At 40.6% G+C, this 21,463-nt stretch overlaps 1 protein-coding gene across 3 annotated transcripts; it reads left to right on the top strand.

Moving 5' to 3' along the window:
- Window positions 1-1,459: 1,459 nt before the first annotated feature.
- LOC121737037 (endoplasmic reticulum metallopeptidase 1-like) lies at window positions 1,460-20,658 on the top strand. Of its 3 annotated transcripts, none has more exons than XM_042128560.1 (6): window positions 1,460-1,487; window positions 2,976-3,191; window positions 3,577-3,724; window positions 4,004-4,129; window positions 16,509-18,056; window positions 19,979-20,658. In XM_042128560.1, the coding sequence occupies exons 2-6, from the start codon at window positions 3,069-3,071 to the stop codon at window positions 20,539-20,541; spliced, it is 2,508 nt and encodes an 835-aa protein (XP_041984494.1). In that variant the 5' UTR covers window positions 1,460-1,487; window positions 2,976-3,068; the 3' UTR covers window positions 20,542-20,658. The 3 variants fall into 3 exon arrangements, with proteins under 3 accessions (XP_041984494.1, XP_041984493.1, XP_041984495.1); XM_042128559.1 differs by having other exon boundaries at window positions 1,466-1,761; XM_042128561.1 differs by lacking the exon at window positions 1,460-1,487 and adding an exon at window positions 1,627-1,661.
- Window positions 20,659-21,463: the final 805 nt, after the last annotated feature.

A 21,463-nucleotide genomic window follows, 5' to 3' on the forward strand; every position in this document is an offset into this window, starting at 1 on the left:
TCTTGTCAAAGTGTTGGTTCTCAAAAGGATGATTCTTCCAGTAGGAAAAAGATTAATAGTGCGGTCTTTGGGTGTTATATTTTAAAGAATACTTAGGTGTTTGCACTGATGAGGTCCAGACTGAAATTAGTTAAAAATACTCACAAACAAAAGTTGTGAAGATGGTATCGAGCGAATCGCAGAAGGTTGATGAAATAAAAGCATTTATTTTAGTGAACTTGTTTTATTTTATTAATCCACAAGCATTTTCAGTAATTATTATAATATTCATTATTTTATTGCAATATATATTAAGTTTTTACTTTCTATGCTGATGGATGCTACTAATTACTTTTTCTCAATGTTATTCTACTTTTTCATACAATATCATTGTATTATCAGATATTTTCTTAGATAACTAGTTACTAGATAAGCTTTATACATTTTTATTCACGCTTTCGTTCTTTGTTTACGGTTAGGAACTCATCCATACTCAATATTATAAATGCGAAAGTGTGTCTTGTCTGTTAGCACTTCATGCCCAAACCGCTGAACCAATTTTGCTGAGATTTGGTATGGATTTACTTTGAGCCCCGAGAAAGGACATAGGATACTTTTTATCCAGGGAAAATGTACGGTTCTTGCGCGATAAATGTTTTTTGGCGCAACGGAGTTGCGGGCGTCATCTAGTCTTTTACTTTAATCCTTCGATCGGGGATTCTTGGAAATCTGTTGTTGTTCTCGCGGCCGCATGTGGCCACTTGGGAGTGTAAGTATTAAATCATTTTATAGTCTAAAACATAAAAAAATCACTTATGAACTAGCCGGGGTCAAAGAGAATGCGAAGCCAAAGTCACTCACAAGTTACTTCTTTTACTCGCATCGTGTCGCTGCTGTCGAATTACGACGCCCTCTATAGTTTCTGCCATAGACATAATATATACTGTTTCTGCACGGTCCCTATTGTTTTGTTTGTAGGTACTTTGTTCGGTGTTTTGGAATGTAAAAAAAATGAATGTCAATTGAACTGTCAGCAGTATATAATATTAAGCCTATGCTCAGTTCCAAGTCAGTTCATAGCAGTGTTCATGGGTCATGACATTGACTTCTGTTTTCTTATTCATTGGTTCATGGAGGTTATGGAAGGTAGATGGAGGAGAACTAACTTATATAGGGGATATTTGAAAAAGAGTCCAGCTGTAATCTGTATGCAGTAAATTATAGTTAAAAAATCCTCCAAGAGTGGCGCTAGCTACAGCAAAAGGTATGGGAATGAATGTAGCCGTTGGTGACAAAATATAAATTGAAGTTAGCCGACTAGCCGTTTATGACTATTATACTAGACAATAGACTAGAACTGAGAACATTGTTTTCCGCTATTTACTCGACGGTTTTATAGCCGAAGTGCCATAATAAGAAAAAAATCAAAAATTTAGTCAAATGTCAAGTGTCAATGTCATGTCATTCTCATTGTAAATTGATGTAAATTCAAAACATGAGCGATCGAGGTATGATGGGCCGAAAATCTTTATTTAGTAATTAATCACAACTAAGACGGACACACATTACCCTGTATTAGTGAACCGCCGGTCATTTAGAAGTAATAAATATTTTGATCCAATGTTCCCTCTTGGAATTTTTATTTATGTGTAATGTAACTAAAATTGTAGTGAAACACATGGGTACGCTTTTTGTACGTTTTAATTAAGTATTATTAATTAATGTTAGGTGTTTAAAACATACAAAAGCATGAGATTATTTTATGGACAAAACGATGAAGCGGTATGTATTTATTTTGTTTCTTACATAACACGCACCTCTCATTTACCTAGACTAGAGCACGGCCTAAGGGTCACCAATTAGTTTCGCTCGGGGTCCGTATTAAGAAATAAATTGACCTTTGGGGTCCACACATAAAAAAAATGTAATTACGGAAATCACAAAGGTATTTGCACTTTGTATTTATGAGAAAAGTGACAATTTTTGTTGCTACAAGTTCATCAGTATATCGAGACCGAAATTAATTTTTAACGAAGTTCATCTACATGCTCGGTCCGCACACAATGGGGCGGACCGCGGTCCGCCATTTGGTGACCCCTGGACTAGAGCTTGCAAGTTCCTACCCCAAAATCCATTCTTTAAAGTTTACTGCAGCACTGCACACACTGCTACAATCGATGCTGATGCCAGAACAATTTTAACAAAACATTACCATAGCCTTAATTATTGCAATGAAACTGCCCTTATTATTATTATTATACAATATCAGAACCAAAAGTTTTCTTACGAAAGCTTTGCTATTAAAACGAATTAGGTGCTATATTTTATTCAATATAGGATCATGGTTTGGTCACATCAAAATGATCAATTTTACACTACATACACTGGGAAAAAAATTTCTATCATCCATAGCCAACCTTAATGTTATGAATGCAAGGTGTGTCAGTCTGTTACCTCTTCAAGCTTAAATTGTTAAATAATTTAGGTCACAAAAAGATCCCAATAAATCTAAGGTCTAGTTCTAGTTCAGTGTTTTGCAACCTTTATATATTATAGTGCAATTGGGGGGTGGTGGGTGGGTGTAAAAATATATCGTATGAAAAAATATTTCACTGCAGGTGTCACTTTTCATGTCATGTAAAAAAAGGTTTTATGGTTTGTTTTTGTGTTGTTTGAAGTGAAAACTTCTTAAACGGTGTTATGCACTTTTTTGAGGTGGGTAATAATTTTAACTTACACTCAGGACACATAACTTGATTTAAAAAATGTATAAGACAGAGGAATAGTAACCCACCAGCGCGGCATACAAATGGAATTTATGTATCCCTTTCTACCAGACGGCTAAGATGCATGCCAGCTTTGCTGTTTTATTTACATTTCAGGCAATGGAACTCCTGGAGTGCACAATCTCATGCAAAATTTAGTTCACTCAGTTTTGTTATAGACTCGGGTACAGGGTGATAATAACATGTCAATCTATTGCCATCATGTTTCAGGGCGACAGAGTGGTGAAGGAGAATGTAGTCCGGGAGGGTGTGGTGAAGCTGCGGTGGGTGGTGGCGGCGCTGGCGACGACAGTGGCGCTGCTGATGGTGGCGCAGTACGCCGACACCTACCTGCCCGAGCCCCTTGACCGCTCCGCCCCCCCGGACAGGTTCATCGCCGAGATAGCACACGAGCATCTCGTCAACCTCACTTCTATGGGACCCAGGGTAAAAATGCTCGATTCTCTCATGACCTTTTTTTGCAGATGAAGAAATGACACTAAAACTGACTGTAATCTGATTATTCTTCATTACACTACAAAAATTTTATGATATAAAAACTTCTCTTGTATAATGTTTTCTGTAGTTTTTTGGGCATTATATTATATGCCTAATAAGGGACAGATGGGCATGATGGAGTTAAGACAGTGTCAAATAATGCTCTGTGCCCTTATTGCATTTTGTCTTAGTGCAACGTTGTATGGAGCTAATCTGAGTAAGTACGCGCTTTGTGGCGCCATCGCCAGACAAACAAACACTCCTTGATCTGGGGTTAGGTTCAATTACCATTTGTAAAGTAAGTATATTTAACTGTATGCGTGTGTGTGTGCAGGTGGCGGGCAGCTACGAGAACGAGGTGGCGGCGGTACGGGTGCTGGTGGAGGCGCTGCGGGGCGTCGCCGCCGCCGCCTCCCCCCACAACCGCCTCGACATCGACGTCATGCGGGCTGACGGCGCCTTCTCCCTCACCTTCATCGACGGTAACCCTACCTTATATCACCAGTCACCAGGCATTCCAAGCCAGCTCAATTAAATAGAATTTGAAAATGCTCTAAACAACTTTAATTCTTAATTCGTACGCTGCGAGCATCCCTAATAGAGCATAGAGCAAAGGGTATCTGCTGTTAATTCGCGATAAACGTTCGTGGTTTTAATATATTACCCATTTAGAGAAAAAGGGAAAAACATTTACTATATATTGTTTTCTTGTAGCTGCACCTTTTGTTCTGGTTAATCCCGTCAACCCGTGTGTTGTGCAGGTATGACGAACATGTACCGCGGCGTGCAGGGTGTGGTGGCGCGGGCGCGGGGCGCGGGGGGCGCGGCGGGGGGGAGGCCCGCGCTGCTCCTAAACTGTCACTACGACACGGTTCCCGATAGTCCCGGTGAGTCTCATTATGTCCTCATATTAATAGGGTGTTATACTCAAAATACATGAACCTAAAACGTGTCGTAGGGTACTAAACATTTGTCACTGGCCCGCGTAAAGTATCAACCCGTTTTGAAATCCACGCCCACTGGCAAAATAGTGCAAAGTCGCTTATTTTGAAGAATGTTTTTTTTTTACTCTAAAAATGTTGGTTGCGGCCTGCGACTCCAAGATCAAAACGTGTTTGTGGCCCGTATAAAAAAAGACCATTTGAGTACCACTGCTGTAGATCTAACTAAGTCCGCGCTCCAACATCCGACAACATTTTTAAATGGTTTTGAACCTAAATAGTAACAAAAGATTATAGTATAATGCCGTATTGATCTTAATAAAAAAACCGGCCAAGTGCGAGGTGGACTCGCCCATGAAGGGTTCCGCAGCAGGAATAAGGTTTATTTCTATGAAATTAAATGGTATATTTATACGTGGGAGAGCCATGCTTCGGCACGAATGGGCCGGCTCGACCGGAGAAATACCACGTTCTCACAGAAAACCAGCGTGAAACAGCGCTTGCGCTGTGTTTCGCCGAGTGAGTGAGTTTACCGGACGCCCAATCCCCTACCCTATTCCCATCCCTACTCTCCCCTATTCCCTTCCCTTCCCATCCCTACCCTCCCCTATTACCCTATTCCCTCTTAAAAGGACGGCAACGCACCTGCAGCTCTTCTGATGCTGCAAGTATCCATGGGCGACGGAAGTTGCTTTCCATCAGGTGACCCGTTTGCTCGTTTGCCCCCTTATTTCATAAAAAAAAGGTTTTTGATTAATGTTTTACTTACATTTCACTTGATTTAATAACAGTTAAATTAAGGTTTACCATTTATGACATATAAAATAAGTACTACTTGCTAGATCTCGTTCAAACCAATTTTCGTTGGTAGTTTTATAGTAATGTACATCATATATATTTTTTAGAATTATCATATACTTTAGAAGTTAGAGGGGGGGGGGGGGGGACACGCATTTTACCACTTTGGAAGAGTCTCTCAATATGATTTTTAGAGACCTAACCATAGATACCCCACACGCATAAGTTAGAAAAAAATAATTTAATAATTTTTCCATTTTTGTATCAAAATCTTAAGGGGGATATTAGATTATCATATATATTGGATCCGAGATCATTGAGTCAATGATATTGGATAATGTAATATAGACATATGATTCATTTCTTCCTTGATCAAAGATTTTTGACATTTGCTGAGAGATTGGATCCAATACGGTCATAGAAATAGGTGTTGCCAGTTATTTAATATAAAAAAGAGCTTTTTAATTTCTTGTTCGTTAATATGTTTCAAATAATGTAATGTAATTATTTTTCTAATTATATACTTGGATAATCTTGCTGAAATAACAAAAAACAAGCCATATTAAAAATGACGATGTCTTTTGACAAATCGAATTCTCTGAGATCTAGTAACCCTGACGTCAATACCTGTCAGCGTTAGCGCTCTCCATTGGCTATTGAAACCACATATGACGTAAAATAGGATCAATGAAATATGATAATGTAATATGCAGATATGATCAAATGATCATATATATTGGATCCTATCTAGTGGTAGGCATCTGTGTAGCCCCGGATATATATAGTAGTAGGCATCTGTGTAGCCCCGACGTTCAGAGAATATTTGAAAAAAATTATTCTGAATAAAAAAATTTGAGTTTGAGTTTTTTTTTCTATATATGATCATAGAAATGATCATATATAAATATAATACCCTATATATACCTACCCTAAAGCGGTTCATGTAATACCCCCCTAAAGCGGTTCACAGACTACATCTACTTACCAAGTTTCAATAGTATAGGACTAGTCACTCTGATTTCCCCTCATCCCCTGGCAGTGCAAACAAGGGCGGCCCTCCGAAAAGCTGCATCGCAGAGGCGGGAGGTCTCCTTCTTTTGGATCAAGGCGCACGCAGGCTTGAGAGGGAATGAGAGAGTTGACGAATTAGCCAAGAAGGCCGCGCTGGGATTGAGGAGGAAACCCGACTACGATCTGTGTCCTGTTTCATTCGTCAAGCGTATCTTAAGAGAGGATACGATTGAGGAATGGGACAGGAGATACGAAGTGGGAGGGATGGCCGGAGTCACGAAGCTCTTCTTCCCAAGCGCTGCTGCTGCGTACAAAATAGTCAAAAAGATAGACATCACACACTACACCACACAGATTCTGACTGGACACTGCGGATTCGCCTTCTACTTGCACAGATTCAAGTTGAAGGAGGATCCGTCGTGCCTGTGTCAGCCAGGAGTTGAGGAGACGGTTCCTCACCTGTTACTCGACTGCCCAATTTTTGCTAGCAATAGATATGATATTGAACAGAAATTGGGCACATCGATGACAGGTGAGAATCTGCCATCCATCCTGGGGGGAAAAAAGCGGGACATATTCCTGGCTTTTTGCAGGAAGATTGTGGGTGCAGAATGTAAGAAAAACAGTGATATTCTGTGTGATAAAAGTTAGGTTCTAGTTTAATGGTTAGCTGTGATATTAGGATAGTTTTACATTTGTGCCGTTGTTTTATCTTTGACATTGTTGCTGTATAATATTGAAAAATGTGGATTGAAATTTTATTTTTGGTAATTTTTATTTACAATTTGTACTTATCACATTGGAATTTTATTAATCAGAAATTTATTAAATGGAACATATGGAAAATTGTAAGAAACTGATTATTGGAACCATATTGTATGAAGGATAATTTTACATAGGCTATAATATGAAAAATCGAAAAGAAAAAGGAAATAATAATAATAATAATAATAATAAAGGTAAAAGGTAAAAGGTAAATGGTATAAGAGTGACAAGAATCACGAAATGATATTTAAATGTAATAGCTATGTAAGAAATCAGTAAAAAAAGACTAAAATAAATAAAAAGAAATAGAAGGAAAAGAAAAAAGGAATAAAAGAATAATAACAAGGCCCTAATAATGTTAGGGGGGTGGGAATAAAAAAAAAAAAAAGTATTGGACTTATAGTTTCGTAGAAAAGTGGCTGTGACATACGGACGGACAGACAGACATACATGACGAATCTATAAGGGTTCCGTTTTTTGCCATTTGGCTACGGAACCCTAAATATTAAAACTGACTTCCAGGGAAAAAACAATAATAATATAATAAACAAAAAGTATTAAATAATTCTTACTCTTTAATACTACTCTTTAATTCTCCTAAATCTCAACTATTTCTATACACAATCTCCATTATTTTGAAGACGGTACCAGCTAAGAATGCTAGGAGCTCTATGACAATTTTTTTTTATTAAGACTGGTACAGACTTCAAAATAATGAAGACTGTGTACAGAAATAGTTGAGATTTAGGAGAATTCTGCATTAAAGCACTATTAAAGAGTATTAATTATTTAATACTTTTTATTATGATTGTTTTTTTCCTGGAAGTAGGTTTAAATTTTTTGTTAAGTACAAAAATAATAATTAATTCACTCTTTAGTTATTTATAAGATTTTCTGTACAGACTTATGTGTTATGCTTAGTGACTTTGCATCCAGGATACACTTTCATGATGTGAGAACTCATTGTCTGAGATAACTACCACTTTAAAATTGCTTGAGCAACTCCAAGCATATATACCACTGCTAAGTATAATATGCTTGGCGTTAATCAAGCAATTAATGTTCATATGCCTGTCTTTAACACAGAATAGATAATAGTACATTATTACATGCTCTAAAGTTCTGTTCAGTAGAGTTTCTTTCTATTATTAGTTATTACACTCATGGAAACTCATCAGCACAACATACTTAATATTATATGCTCAAATCTATACTAATATTATAAATGCGAAAGTATCTCTGTCTGTCTGTCTGTCTCGCTTTCACGCCAAAACTACCAAACCGATTGTAATGAAATTTTGTATACAGATAGTCTAAAGCCTGAGAAAGGACATAGGCTACTAGGAAAAAAGGGTTGTAAGGGGGTGAAAATGCGTAAATTTGTTCAAATTAAGTTAGTTCCAAAAATTCATAATAGATGGCGCCGTGCGTCTCCTACATCGCGCTGACGCTTGCTCAAAAGTATTTCTATAGGAGGTGGTATCATCTCACATTCGACTTCCGATTTTTTTCGATTGTTATTTCTATTTACGTTATTTAATAATTCAGTACTTTATCTATGCACTATGCAATGACGTAACCTTAAACATATCAATGATAAATAGTTTATGGGTAAAGTTGTGTAATTAGGGGGCTAAATAAGATTTAAAATTTGGCATAAAATATAAAGTTTATGCCAAATTTTAAAGTAATAAAGTAATTTGAAAAAATGAAATATTATGTGCACACTGCACATCTGTTTTGATTTGGGGTACCGGGGTTTTTTTATAAAAGCTTTTGACACTAATTTTGTTGACATCGCGCGCTATAAACTGAAGTCCACGCGGACGAAGTCGCGAGCAACGTTGGTGAATGGTGATGATGATGATGATTTATGATATTTGCATAGTAGGAAGTATATGCTATCATTTCTTAAAACAACGCCTAAACCCCCAAACATGTATCTATAAGGAGTAAGGAGTTCTGTTCACCACTTTCGAACCATGGTGTATCCTGGTGCAAAATCTTACTTTTTGGCAATATTAGCCTTGTATACTTCATATGAAACCATCATAATATGTTTCCATTTGAATTTTAAGGAGTTCCCTCGATTACTCATGGATCCCATCATCCAGGTCACCACTTTTCTGAACATGGTACCAAATTTTAGTAAACCCTATACAACAAAACAAACATTTTGAAAATCGGTTCACAAACGGCGGAGTAATCGTTGAACATACATAAAAAAAAATATCCACAGCCGAAAGTATAACCTTCTTGTTTTTGGAAGTCGGTTAAAAAGTTATATTACTCGTCAAGGTTGATACTAAGCGATAACTCTAGGATTATTTCGACGACCTCTGTGGCTCAGTGGTGAGCGCGTCGGTAGCTCAAGCCGGGGGTCGCGGGTTCGAATCCCGCCGACGGAACAAAAAAGTTTTCAATGTTCCCGGGTCTGGATGTGTATTAAATATGTGTATGATATAATAAAAATCTTAAATATATGTATAGTATAAAAGTATTAAATATATTTCTGTTGTCTGGTACCTGTAACACAAGTCCTTTAGGTACTTAGCACGGGGCCAGACTGACGTGGTGTGAAGCGTCCATAGATATTATTATTATTATTATTTAAGACCAGTGAATTAAACAGTTTAAAGTTAAGTTAACCTAGAGATGTGGAAGCCGAGAAGTTGATGTCTGCCGAGTGCCGGGTCACGGGTGCTGCAAAGCCTTGACCTTTGACTTTTAAGTTATTATTCTCGAGATGACGCATGTCTAACATGTAAATTTGTTTTCGGAAATCTGACAATACTTAATACTTATTTTGGTTGGTTCTTAGATGTTATCGACACTACAATGCCTAACTAACGTCACTGCCCCATGTAGGGCATTACCTTCAAACGATTAATTACTCTAAGAAACTCGTTTTTGATTACCTTATTTACGTCTCTTATAAATGCTTGTATGTACCTACTCCTGTACTTAATAATACTCGTATCTAATCGAAAGATAAATAGTGACTCGTCCTTTAGATAAATATTTAAGAGGCAGTTTTTTTTTCGTTAATTTACAAAATGCAGGTTTTGTAATTACTGTAAGTAAATTAAGTGTTATTCGTGTATAGAATACAGTTCGGTTTAAATTGTAGTACCTATTATAATTTAATAACTATCGTATAATGCTCAGTTTGTATAAGACCAGCTCATTTCGTTTTGCTGACACAGTTTTATAGTAATTATTGTCGTCGTAGCTGTAGGCTGCAGGCTGTGGAGTGTAGGTGGCTGTAGTGGAGTCGAGTGTGGAGTGTCCGCTATCCGAGGGTACCCCGTGCCGCACTACCGCCGGACGGCGTACCGCAGGGCGCAGGCTCTCCCCTATGTTGTTCTCGCTCGCTCTGTTACGTTATCACTTATCGCCATTAAATTTATCCTCCAAGGTCAAACACTTTATAACTTTTGTGTAATATAATAATTAATAACTCGTTAATAATTTTGAAGATATTTATTTGCTCGGACCTCGGATTTTGGGGCTGATTAATTGTTTTGGGGTTATCGATCTGCGATAAGTGTCACGCGAGTGTCGGCCGTAAGTCGTTACGGCCGACACTCGCGTTACAAGTTGCGGTGATATTCGGATGCACTTAACTATTTTGACCGTTTCTAGGACATTCCCCTGTAAGAATTCAATGTCCCAACTAGCAGGTGTGCTCTATTGAGGCGCTTACGCTAGTGTGACAGGCGATAGGGCCAAGCTATATCGGTTTACTCGTATCAAGAAGGTTATGCAAAGCAAAAGACTTATTTTTTTAATAAGGAGGCAAACGAGCAAACGGGTCACGCGATGGAAGCTAACTTCCGTGGCACATGGACACTCGCAACATCAGAAGAGCTGCAGGTGCGTTACCGGCCTTTTAAGAGGGAATAGGGGAGGGTAAGGAAGGGAATAGGGTAGAGGATTGGGCCTCCGGTAAACTCACTCACTCGGCGAAACACAGCGCAAGCGCTGTTTCACGCCGGTTTTCTGTAAGCCGGCCCATTCGTACCGAAGCATGGCTCTACCACGTAAAAGCAAGCAAGTACGTACTCCGAAAGCAAGCCTCAGCTATAGTAGTTCATTCTAAAATCTACTTTAGTGCTCATGTCCTGCTGCATAGTAATTAGGTACTGTAACCGCTGCAGAGGATAGTAATTCTCAACGATTTTTTACTGTTGCTGTAGTGCCTCATCTCCCATGGCTCTCTTTCGGAGCAGCTTTATTTTGTTCGTGAGACGACACTCGTCTCTACGGTCGAAGTCATCTCCTATCAAGATAACTAATTAATAAGTAATGAGTGTAGTTGCTCTCGTCCGCGGTAATTGCTATCGGTTTATAACGAGTTTTACCGCTGTAATATTTTGACCTTGCTAGTTATTATACGAACGCGAGCGGCTTATACGTTCTCGGAGCCCTGATCACTAAACTAATCGGCCGGTGCGCTGACAACTAATTACTTCAACGAAGTACTTAATATTAGTTTTTCCTGTAAAAACTCGTTTTATGTCGTTGACTTGTGTTGCTGTCGCTAATGTATTCGGCTTATAATATAATAATAATAATAGCTCCCACACCGGTTTCGGTGACGGTGGCCGGTTTCATTGAAACCAGCTACGCAGGAGTAATTTTTATAGTGACCAAGTGTGTACGCAGTACACAAGAGCACTCTCTATTCCTTTACTCTCATAACCCAGTGGGACGGACGACCGACACGACTGGCGAGAGATCAGGCGCAGGACCGACTTTTTACATGCCCATCCGACGCATGGAGCATCTTACTTGTCAGACAATCAGGTGATCAGCCTGCATTGTCCTAACCAAACTTGGAAATAACATGTTTCCAACGCGGGAATCGAACCCACGACCTCCGAGTCAAGAGCCGCGTTTTATACCACTAGACCACAGGCGTTGGCTTATAATATATTATTATCGCCGGCCGACAGGATGTAAGGTTTGATTACGAGGGTTTCATTAAAATAAAGACTCGTTTGGGAGTTAGGTAGGTATACTTACTTCATTTTATTTCTTTTTTTCGGGCATGATAATTTAGTTTCAACTCAACTTTTCAACACAGCCGGCCCGGCCTCTCATAGAAAACAACAAGAAAACAAGAAATGGAACAGCAAAAAATGGAAAGGGCGTAAGCGACAAATGTTTTTTGTCGCGCGTAATTTAAAAACCATAAATATATTTCATATAAGCTGTGGGCAAATTATAGTGTATGCTTGAACCAATGATATTCTATGTTACTAAATTGGCTTAAACTAATTTATGTACAAATTTTGGAAGCTTAAATCACTGTCCTCTGTTGGCAAATTTATTGGCATTGACAAAATTAGAATCCCTGTTTTTATAGAGATCTTTTTGACTAATTATTCTGTGTTATAAAAGTTGACCAATCGTGTTATGCTATGGGTAATTCAACGATAAAGACATGATGAATACTGACAATGAACTTTAATTTCTTAGCTTTAGTCATTGTTGAGAAAAATCGATATCGCTGCAGCCAAACTATCAAGGCGTCACCTTAAGTATCCTATGTCCTTTTCCGGAACTAAAAGTATCTCCAAATTTAAGTACTTATAAAATCGGTTCAGCGGTTTGGTCGTAAACAGATAACAGACAGACAGATTGACACTCTTTCGTATTTATCATATTAGTATGGATTGAATGAAATAAAAAAAATAACCTTTATTTAATAACAGACATCCAACTAATCTCTCAGTATGAGGGTCGATGTTCTCGTAGAGAGTCGAGAGTTGGCACTTGGTAGTTAGTGGTAAAGTGGAGCGCGCTGCGTCATCGTTTAGTCGTTATAGTAACTTCTAACTAATAATGTAATGCGCACGGATCCAGTAATTGTGTCAATTATCAACAATCAATAGCGTGTGCTCCCGAAACAATAACTCCCGAAATAGATAACACTGTAATATCACAATATCTTACATACAATCGTTCCAAACCACTGCCTTTTTTATGACGGGAACCCTCTGGTATAAAAAATATTTTGCGATCGCAAATTACACGATAAACGAATGTTTTTTTTTAATCTACACTAATATTATAAAGAGAAAAACTTTGTTTAATTGTAATTTAAAGGCTCAAAAGTATTGGACCTATTTTAAAAATTCTTCCACCACTCGTAAGCTACATTATTTATGAGTGACAAAGGCAAAATTTTATTTTGGAAATAAATAGGGTTCCGTAAGATATTTGGGTTTTTCTGAAACAAGGTGTAAAAAATCAACCAGAAAAGTTACTTATTTTGCGTACGCTACCTAAACTATAAAAGATAGAACCATAAAATGTTCTAATTAATTGTAGATCTTATTTCCGATTTATAGGTTTCCCTGCCCAAAGGATGAAAACGGAACTCTATTTGTCTGTCCATCCGTATGTCACCAGGCTGGATCCTGAGAACCGCAATGGCTAGATAGTTTCAATTTTCACAAATTATGTATTTCTGGTGTCGTTATAAAAGCTAATATGTAGTCCAATTAAAATTAAATAAATTATTAATACCAATCTCATACAACAAACACGACTTTTTTTCCTTTTTTGCTGTATAATAATTAATAATGGTAACAGTATGGTTTTTGAAAATTTCAGAAAATACTCAATTGTATTGTAACTTTTGTTAAACCCTAAGGTATTACGTTAGGGTAACTAGAATGAGTGTTCATAAATAAAATCCTTTTGCTAACTGGATTACGTTTATTACGCAGGCGACCACTCGGGTTGCTGCACCAAGAACACTCTAATATTTTACGTTAGTTCACCACATGCATCGAACATCGATATAATATATCTCTTTATTATGTATAGCTGTTGCCCGTGACTTCGTCCGCGTTAGTATAGTAGATCACGTCCCAAGTATTATTTATTGTACAAAAATATTCAATGTACAGCATTGACTTTCCTAAGATTTTATTATATATAGATGTTCCGCGCGGTTTCGCTTGCGTAATTTAGGAAATTCACGCGACCGTACATTTTTCAGCAAAAAATAGCCTATGTCCCTTACCGTGGTCTATTCTTCATGTTTGCCAAATAACATAAAAATTGCTCCAGTAGTTTTTAAGAATCTTAAGACAATAAGCAATTTCATATAATTTCCCCCGTTTTTTCCACATTTCCTCTATTCCTTCGCTCTTATTAGTCGTAGAATAATAAAATATAGCCTATGGCCTTCCTCGATAAATAGGCTATCTAACACCGAAAGAATTTTTCAAATCGGACCAGTAGTTACTGAGATTAGCGCGTTCAACTAAGCCCTTTCAAATAATTTCCCCCCGTTTTTTCCACACTTTCCTCTATTTCTTCCCTCTTATTAGTCTTAGCGTGATAAAATATAGCCTTACCTTGCTCAACAAATGAGCTATCTAATACTGAAAGATTTTTTTAAATCAGACCAGTAGTTCCTGAGATTAGCGCGTTCAAATAACCCCTTTCATATAATTTCCCTCGTTTTTTCCACATTTTCCACTATTTCTTCGCTCCTATTAGTCTTAGCGTAATAAAATATAGCCCATAGCCTTCCTCGATCAATGTGCTATCTAACACTGAAAGAATTTTTCAAATCGGACCAGTAGTTCCTGAGATTAGCGCGTTCAAATAAGCACTTTCAAATAATTTCCCCCCGTTTTTTCCATATTTTCCTCTATTTCTTCGTTTCTATTAGTCTTAGCGTGATAAATATAGCCTATAGCCTTCCTCGATAAATGGGCTATCTAACACTGAAAGAATTTTTCAAATCGGACCAGTAGTTCCTGAGATTAGCGTGTTCAAACAAACAAACTCTGCAGAATTATAATATTAGTAAAGATTCCGTTTTTTTTTAATTTAATTTCATTGTAACAATAGCTGTAAGTTCTCCATGTATCTTAAAATAAAATAAAATATAACGACACATGATCACATCGTTATATTATAATACAATATATTGTGTCCCCACACTTTAATAATTATTAGTAAAAATTAAATAATCTTATTATTTAAGAGGGATCCCATACAAATTTACAATACGGAACCCCGACTCGTCCGACTCGCACTTGGCCGATTTCATAATTTTTCCTTTCATTGTGAATAAAGACCTATCAGGGTACCAAATTTCAAGGTTCTAAGTCTGCTAGAAGTACGTTAGAATCATTGAGAGAGCCTTATATCGGTGTATAAGCTTCAAAAGCGTGTAATGTTATGTCCTACTTACTAGGACATAACAAACTAGTCGGTCTGCATATTTCATGTAATAAAAGTGTTATAAAGGTTTTTAGTGAACATTTTATGCTAGATATTGTTGAGTTTTGTGATTCCGCTAAATAATAAACTATAAGATTGGCCAAAGAATACCTCAAAAACGTGGATTTAACATTAAATACGTAATTCACCATAATATGTGTTTAGTTTTATATTTAGTAATGGTACTTTAGGCTTGACTTATATTTAAGCATTTTTGTATAATGGCTGTTTGTTACCTAAATAAAATAAAATAAAAAGTTTTGAACAACTTTTTTGGGCTTATCTATGGGTATTTTTGTAAGATAAAAAGATAATTTATAAGTTAAATAATCCCTAATTCGTGCTATGCAAGGCATTAGTGCTAAAAATGTCACATCAATTAACAATTTGGCTACAAACATTGCATAGCTTTTTATATGTGTTTACGGATTCTCATTACTTGAAGAATAGTTTATCGATATCATAAACTAAATGACTTTCTTTTCTGGATTGTAATGTGCTTCGAAATGATCGACGAATAGAAATATTCAAGAAAATAAACGCACACTACTTGTATGAAAATAAGCACAAAATGGCCACGCGATGACGGGCTAAGGTTACATCTATACTATAATCCCACTAAAAACATTTTCATGTAAAAATGTTGCCAAGATGAGAACATTTATAGTTTGTCGTGTCAAAAAGTAGTAAGATCTCATGTAGAGCCAAGTTTCTAACCTTACATACTCAGTCCTAAATCTAAAAACATTAATTTTACACTAAAGCGCGGCAAAATATTTAATAATACTATAATGTGTCAGCCGCACGAGAAGAATCTAAAAACTCTACACATTAGTCAAAATCGGTGGCCTGGCCACTTTTCATTAGTTACGACTTACGGTATATTAAGTTCAAAGCCCTGACGAATAACAAAATGGCCAAGCCACCGATTTTGTCGACCATAAAATATTATTAGAAAAATTAGTTTCATACGGCCTTAGAGGAAATGTATACAACTTAATAAAATCTTATCTTAGTAACAGAAGACAGTGTACTCAGATAAAAACAGTATGTGATCATAACCTCACGGAGACTGACTTTATGTCACCAATTATAGAAGTAGAAATTGGTGTTCCCCAGGGCGGTGTTCTAGCCCCAGTCTTGTTTTTAATCTATATTAATGACTTACCCAGATCAACTGACAAAAAAATGGTACTTTTTGCTGACGATAGCACAGTAATCTTTGCAGGAAAAAATCAAAGCAGTCTAGAATGCGATATACATATTTCCCTTGACAAAATTATTAATTGGCTTAAAAGGAACCACCTAAAAATTAACTTAGACAAAACGCATTTAATGTATTTTAAGAATAATAGTAAAGAAGATTGTATAAGGGCAGATATAAATTATATGAACTCTACCATTAAACAAGTGTCTGTTTCATGGTACGGCCGTGCCTTTGCTAAAAAGCTTGGCTGGGGCACTACCTTTATTTTTTTATTATTCATGAGTGTCACAGGCGCTAGCGACGACGGCGCGGGCTGCGCGGTGCTGCTGGAGGTGACGCGGGCGCTCGTGGCGGCGCCGCGCCCGCTGCGCCACGACCTGCTGCTGCTGCTCAACGGCGCCGAGGAGAACATCCTGCAGGCCTCGCACGCCTTCGTCACCACGCACCGCTGGGCCCGCGCTGCGCGCGCCTTTCTCAACCTGGAGGCGTGCGGCGCCGGCGGCCGCGAGGTACTGTTCCAGGCGGGCCCGGCGCAGCCCTGGCTGCTGGAGCTGTACGCCGCCGCCGCGCCCCGCCCGCGTGCCTCCTCGCTCGCGCAGGAGCTGTTCGCCAGCGGCCTCGTGCCCGCCGACACCGACTTCCGCGTCTTCCGCGACCACGGCCGCCTGTCCGGCCTCGACCTCGCCTGGAGTGCCAACGGCTACGTGTACCACACGCGCCTCGACTCGTGGCGCGCCGTGCCGCCCGCCGCGCTGCAGCGCACCGGTGACAACGTGCTGGCGCTGGCCGCCGCCGCGCTCGCCGGCCCGCACCTCGCCGCGCCGCCGGAGTCCGCCGCGCCGCCCGTCTTCTTCGACGTGCTCGGCGTCGCCGTGCTCGTACTGCGCCCGCCCGCCGCCGCCGCCGCCGCGCTGCTCGCCCTCGCCGCCGTGGCGCTCGCGCTGCGCTGCTCGGCGGCAGCGGCGCGCGCGCGTATCTACGTGCGCCCTGCCGAGTGGGCGCGCGGCATGCTGCGTGTTACGGCGGCCGCGCTGCTGGCGCAGCTGGCGGGGCTGGCGGCGGCGCTGCTGCCGGCGCTGGTGCTGCACGCGGCCGGCGTGCGCATGACGTTCTACGCGCGGCCCGCGCTGCTGCTGCCGCTGAGCGCGCTGCCGGCGCTGGCGGGCTCGTGGGCGGACGCGCGGCACACGTCGGGAAGCTGGGCGCGCGTGCGCGGCGCGGCGCGCGGCTGGGCGGCAGCTCGCGCGTGGCGGGACGCGCTGGCGCTGCTGGCGGCGCTGGCGCTGGCGGCGGGGCTGGCGCGCGGCGTGCGCTCGGCGTTCGTGCCGGCGCTGTGGACGCTGCCGGCTGTGGGCGCGCTGGCGGCGGACGCGCTAGGCGCGGGGGAGGGGGGCGCGGCGCTGGCGGCGGCGGCGGGGGCGCTGCTGCCCGCGGCGACGTCCGCGTACCTGGCGGTGGGCACGCTCGACATGTTCGTGCCCATCATGGGCCGCGCCGGGACGTCGCCCCTGCCGCCGGACGTGCTGATGGCGCTGTGCACGGGCGCGCTAACGCTGCTGACGTGCAGCTGGCTGCTGCCGCTGGTGGTGGCGGCGCGGCGGGCGCGGGCATTGGTGCTGGCGCTGGCGGCGGTGGGCGCGGCGGCGACGCTGGCGGTGCTGCTGGCGCGGCCGGCGCCGTACTCGGCGGAGCGGCCGCAGCGGCTGATGGTGTTCCACACGCGGCGCTCGGCGCACGCGGCGGCCGCTAACGTGACGCAGGAGTCGGCGGCGGACGCGGAGCTGCTGTACTGGGTGCCCGAGCTCGACGTCAACACGCCGCACTCGCTAGACGACTACGGTACCGTATAGTTTTTATTTATCAAATTTACTCGTTTCTGACTTACCTCTAGTATCAACATTCTGCCGGCTTACCATATTGCACAGTGTTTTAGAAATCCCCAAAATCGGACATGACGTAAGTTAATGCAATAAGTCGATGGCGTCTTATATTTCAAATGCTAGAGTAGAACTCCCGTGTGCGCATTTTACTTCGTTTTTGAGAAAATCAATTTTTAAATTAGTCATTTTTTGACTCCCTGAAAACGAAATTCTTTTATTTAAATTAATTACGAGGGTTTGTAAACTTGCTACCCAGTTGATTAGATTGATCATTAAGAGACAAATTTTGTACTTTATTTCATTCCTACAATTCAAGTAGTTCCTGAGATTTTAATGTTTTTAAATATTTAGACTTTATTTTTTTTCTGCTTTCCTATATGATTTCCGCACTTTCTGTCAAAACTGAAAAATACTTTGGTATAGTCTTTACACTACAATATTTTTATTTTTTGTGAATCGCGTTTCATACCAGAGATTTAGGAATTTCTAATTTTTATTCGCGCCTTAAAAATTTTAAGAGCAAAGTTTCATCGAAGTGTTAAAAAAAATATCATGTGTTAACATGTGGACAGCATTTTTGACGACCAAGGTGATGAAGAATAAAATATTTTATTATTTGACTGATTTATTATTTGACAGATAAATAATTGACTGATTATTTAAATTGTAAATGTTTTATTATTTGACTGATTATAAAAAAAAAATATTTGATGAAACTTTGCTCTTAAAATTTTTAAGGCCCAAAAAAATTAGAAATTCGTAAATCTCTGGTATAAAACGCGATTCACAAAAAATAAAAATATTGTAGTGTAAAGACTATACCAAAGTATTTTTCAGTTTTGACAGAAGGTGCGGAAATCATATAGGAAAGCAGAAAAAAAATAAAGTCTAAATATTTAAAAACATTAAAATCTCAGGAACTACTTGAATTGTAGGAATGAAATAAAGTACAAAATTTGTGTCTCTTAATGATCAATCTAATCAACTGGGTAGCAAGTTTACAAACCCTCGTAATTAATTTAAATAAATTAATTTCGTTTTCAGGGAGTCAAAAAAATGACTAATTTAAAAATTGATTTTCTCAAAAACGAAGTAAAATGCGCACACGGGAGTTCTACTCTTGCATTTCAAATATAAGACGCCATCGACTTATTGCATTAACTTAGTCATGTCCGATTTTGGGGATTTCTAAAACACTGTGTATTGTGTAAGTGTATGCGTATGCATTTTTCCTGGATAAGAAGTATCCCATGTCTTTTTCCGTAATTCGGGTAAATCGGTTCGTTTAAAGTTCGTCTAAAGCGGTTGGGTTGTTGAGAGGTAACAGACAGACGGACAGGCACACATTCAGATTTAAAATATTCGTTTAATATCTCCCTCCGTGCGCACAATTTTACAATTGGTATGGATTATTCTTAATAACAATATCATAGTAGTTAGTGCTACAAAAAGCTTGCTATAACTTCTGATGACTTTAAAAAGTCTTTAAAAATTTTTTTTAAGTTTTTTAGAATTACAAAACCTCCAAAAAGTTTAAAAACTTCTACGCCACATATTTCATCTCAATAGAATCGGTATACATACGGAAACGGATTCTAGTTATGTAATCGGGGTCAATTCGGACTGCAACGCGACGCGTAGATGCATTTCTAAAGTATGGATTTGACAGATTTCAATTACGTGAGACGACAATATGCAAATCTGTAAAATCCATACAAATTTAGAAAATATGCATCTACGCGTCGTGTTGCGGTCTGATTAACCCTAAATCGACGAGGCGATAATGGACGCCCAGATACAACGAAACTGTTAGATTCCAAGACGAGAGAAAGATTACCAGTCGGTGAATAGCAGTCGGAAGTAACCGTGTGTGGCGTGCAGTGGCGGGCATGCGGGAGGCGCACGCGACGACGGCCGCGGAGTGCGCGCGCTGGGTGTACTGCGGCGCGCCGTACTTCCTGCCCGTGCTGTCGCTGGTTGCGCGCGGCCACGCCCTGCCCGCGCCGCACCCGCCCCGCCCGCGCCTCGCCTTCGCCGCGCGCCTGCTGCCCCCCGCCCCCGCCGCGCCCCGCGAGCGCGCGCTCGAGCTGCGACTGGCGGGCGCGCCGCACCTCACCGCCGTGCTGGCGCCCGCCGCCGGCGTCGCGCTCGCCTGCGCCGCGCCCGCGCCGCCGCTGCAGCCCGGCCCGCGCTGGGGCGACCGCGACACCTACTTCGTGGCGCTGTACGCGGCGCCGGAGCCCGCGCCCGAGCCCTGGGTGCTGCGCTGTACGCTGAGCGGCACGCCGGCCGGCGGGGAGTGGCTGCAAGCGGCGCTGGCGGCGCACGGCATGGCGGACGCGGCGCGGCGGAGCCCGCACCACGAGAGCCTGCTGCGGTCCGCGCCCGACTGGGTGGCGCCCACCGGCTGGGGCGTGGACCTGCACCTGGTGACGCTGCAGTAGCCCGCACCCCGCACCGCTCCACGCTCGTAGTGACCGGTAGACTGTAGTGGGCGGAGCTCCCGCGGCGTCCCGCGCCCGCGCAACCCGCACTACATTGTTTTTATATTAAATTGTTTTTATTAAGTACTTTTTTACTTCATGTCGTATTAACGAATATTTACAATAATAATTTCTAAGAGGGCACATTTTCGACAAGGGAAGGGGCCTGATAAATGTAGATTGTTCAATAAGTAAACATATTGTATTACATCTTTAAGTATGTTTTGTTGTACACTTTGCACAGTGTACGGAGGAGACGAAAAATCGGAAATTTTCCATTTTCTTCAAGTTTCAATAGGCATTAATATTATAAATGCGAGAGTAGAACACCCGCGTGTAAATTCGCAATAGTTTTGATGCTACGAGCTACCAAAGTTTAGCGTTTTTTTGCGACCCGGAAGCGAAAAATCAATATTTCTTCAAAACTTTTACGTAATAAATAAAATTTTGTATTCCACCTGAAAGCCTATTAAATGAGGTATATTTCAAGCTGTTTCCCTGATGCGCCGTGACGACATTTTTCCTACAATAAAATAATTTTCATTTTTAGGTATTTTTTTGGGAAATAATAAACAAGCGAATAAAAAATTACTTTGCGACTGATGATGAACATACTGTTTTAACAACATTAATTTAACTAAGCTAAAAATAAACTAAACTTACGTCTAATATTGATTTATAATAAAATCCAAAACGAGCTTACAAAATGTGGATTGCGATTAATCTATTTCAGATATTAAAATTCTATCCGAGCGACTGTATTACTAAGTGAGCGACTGGAAATACATAGCGGGCAACTTCAATATTAAAAATAGATTCAATTTTTCTAAGTGAGGTTATTTATTACGAGCTACTAAAAAGTTCATTTTGAGCAAACTTTTGT

The sequence above is a fragment of the Aricia agestis genome, chromosome 20 (genome assembly GCF_905147365.1).
Source record: "Aricia agestis chromosome 20, ilAriAges1.1, whole genome shotgun sequence".
NCBI lineage: Eukaryota > Metazoa > Arthropoda > Insecta > Lepidoptera > Lycaenidae > Aricia > Aricia agestis.

Excerpts from the sequence above, each read along its gene's own strand:
- LOC121737037 (XM_042128559.1), top strand. The coding sequence starts at position 1,729 with ATGAGATTATTTTATGGACAAAACGATGAAGCG. Across the intron at positions 3,192-3,576 it reads TCACTTCTATGGGACCCAGG|GTGGCGGGCAGCTACGAGAA; the intron begins GTAAAAATGCTC and ends GTGTGTGTGCAG. Across the intron at positions 3,725-4,003 it reads CTCCCTCACCTTCATCGACG|GTATGACGAACATGTACCGC; the intron begins GTAACCCTACCT and ends TGTGTTGTGCAG.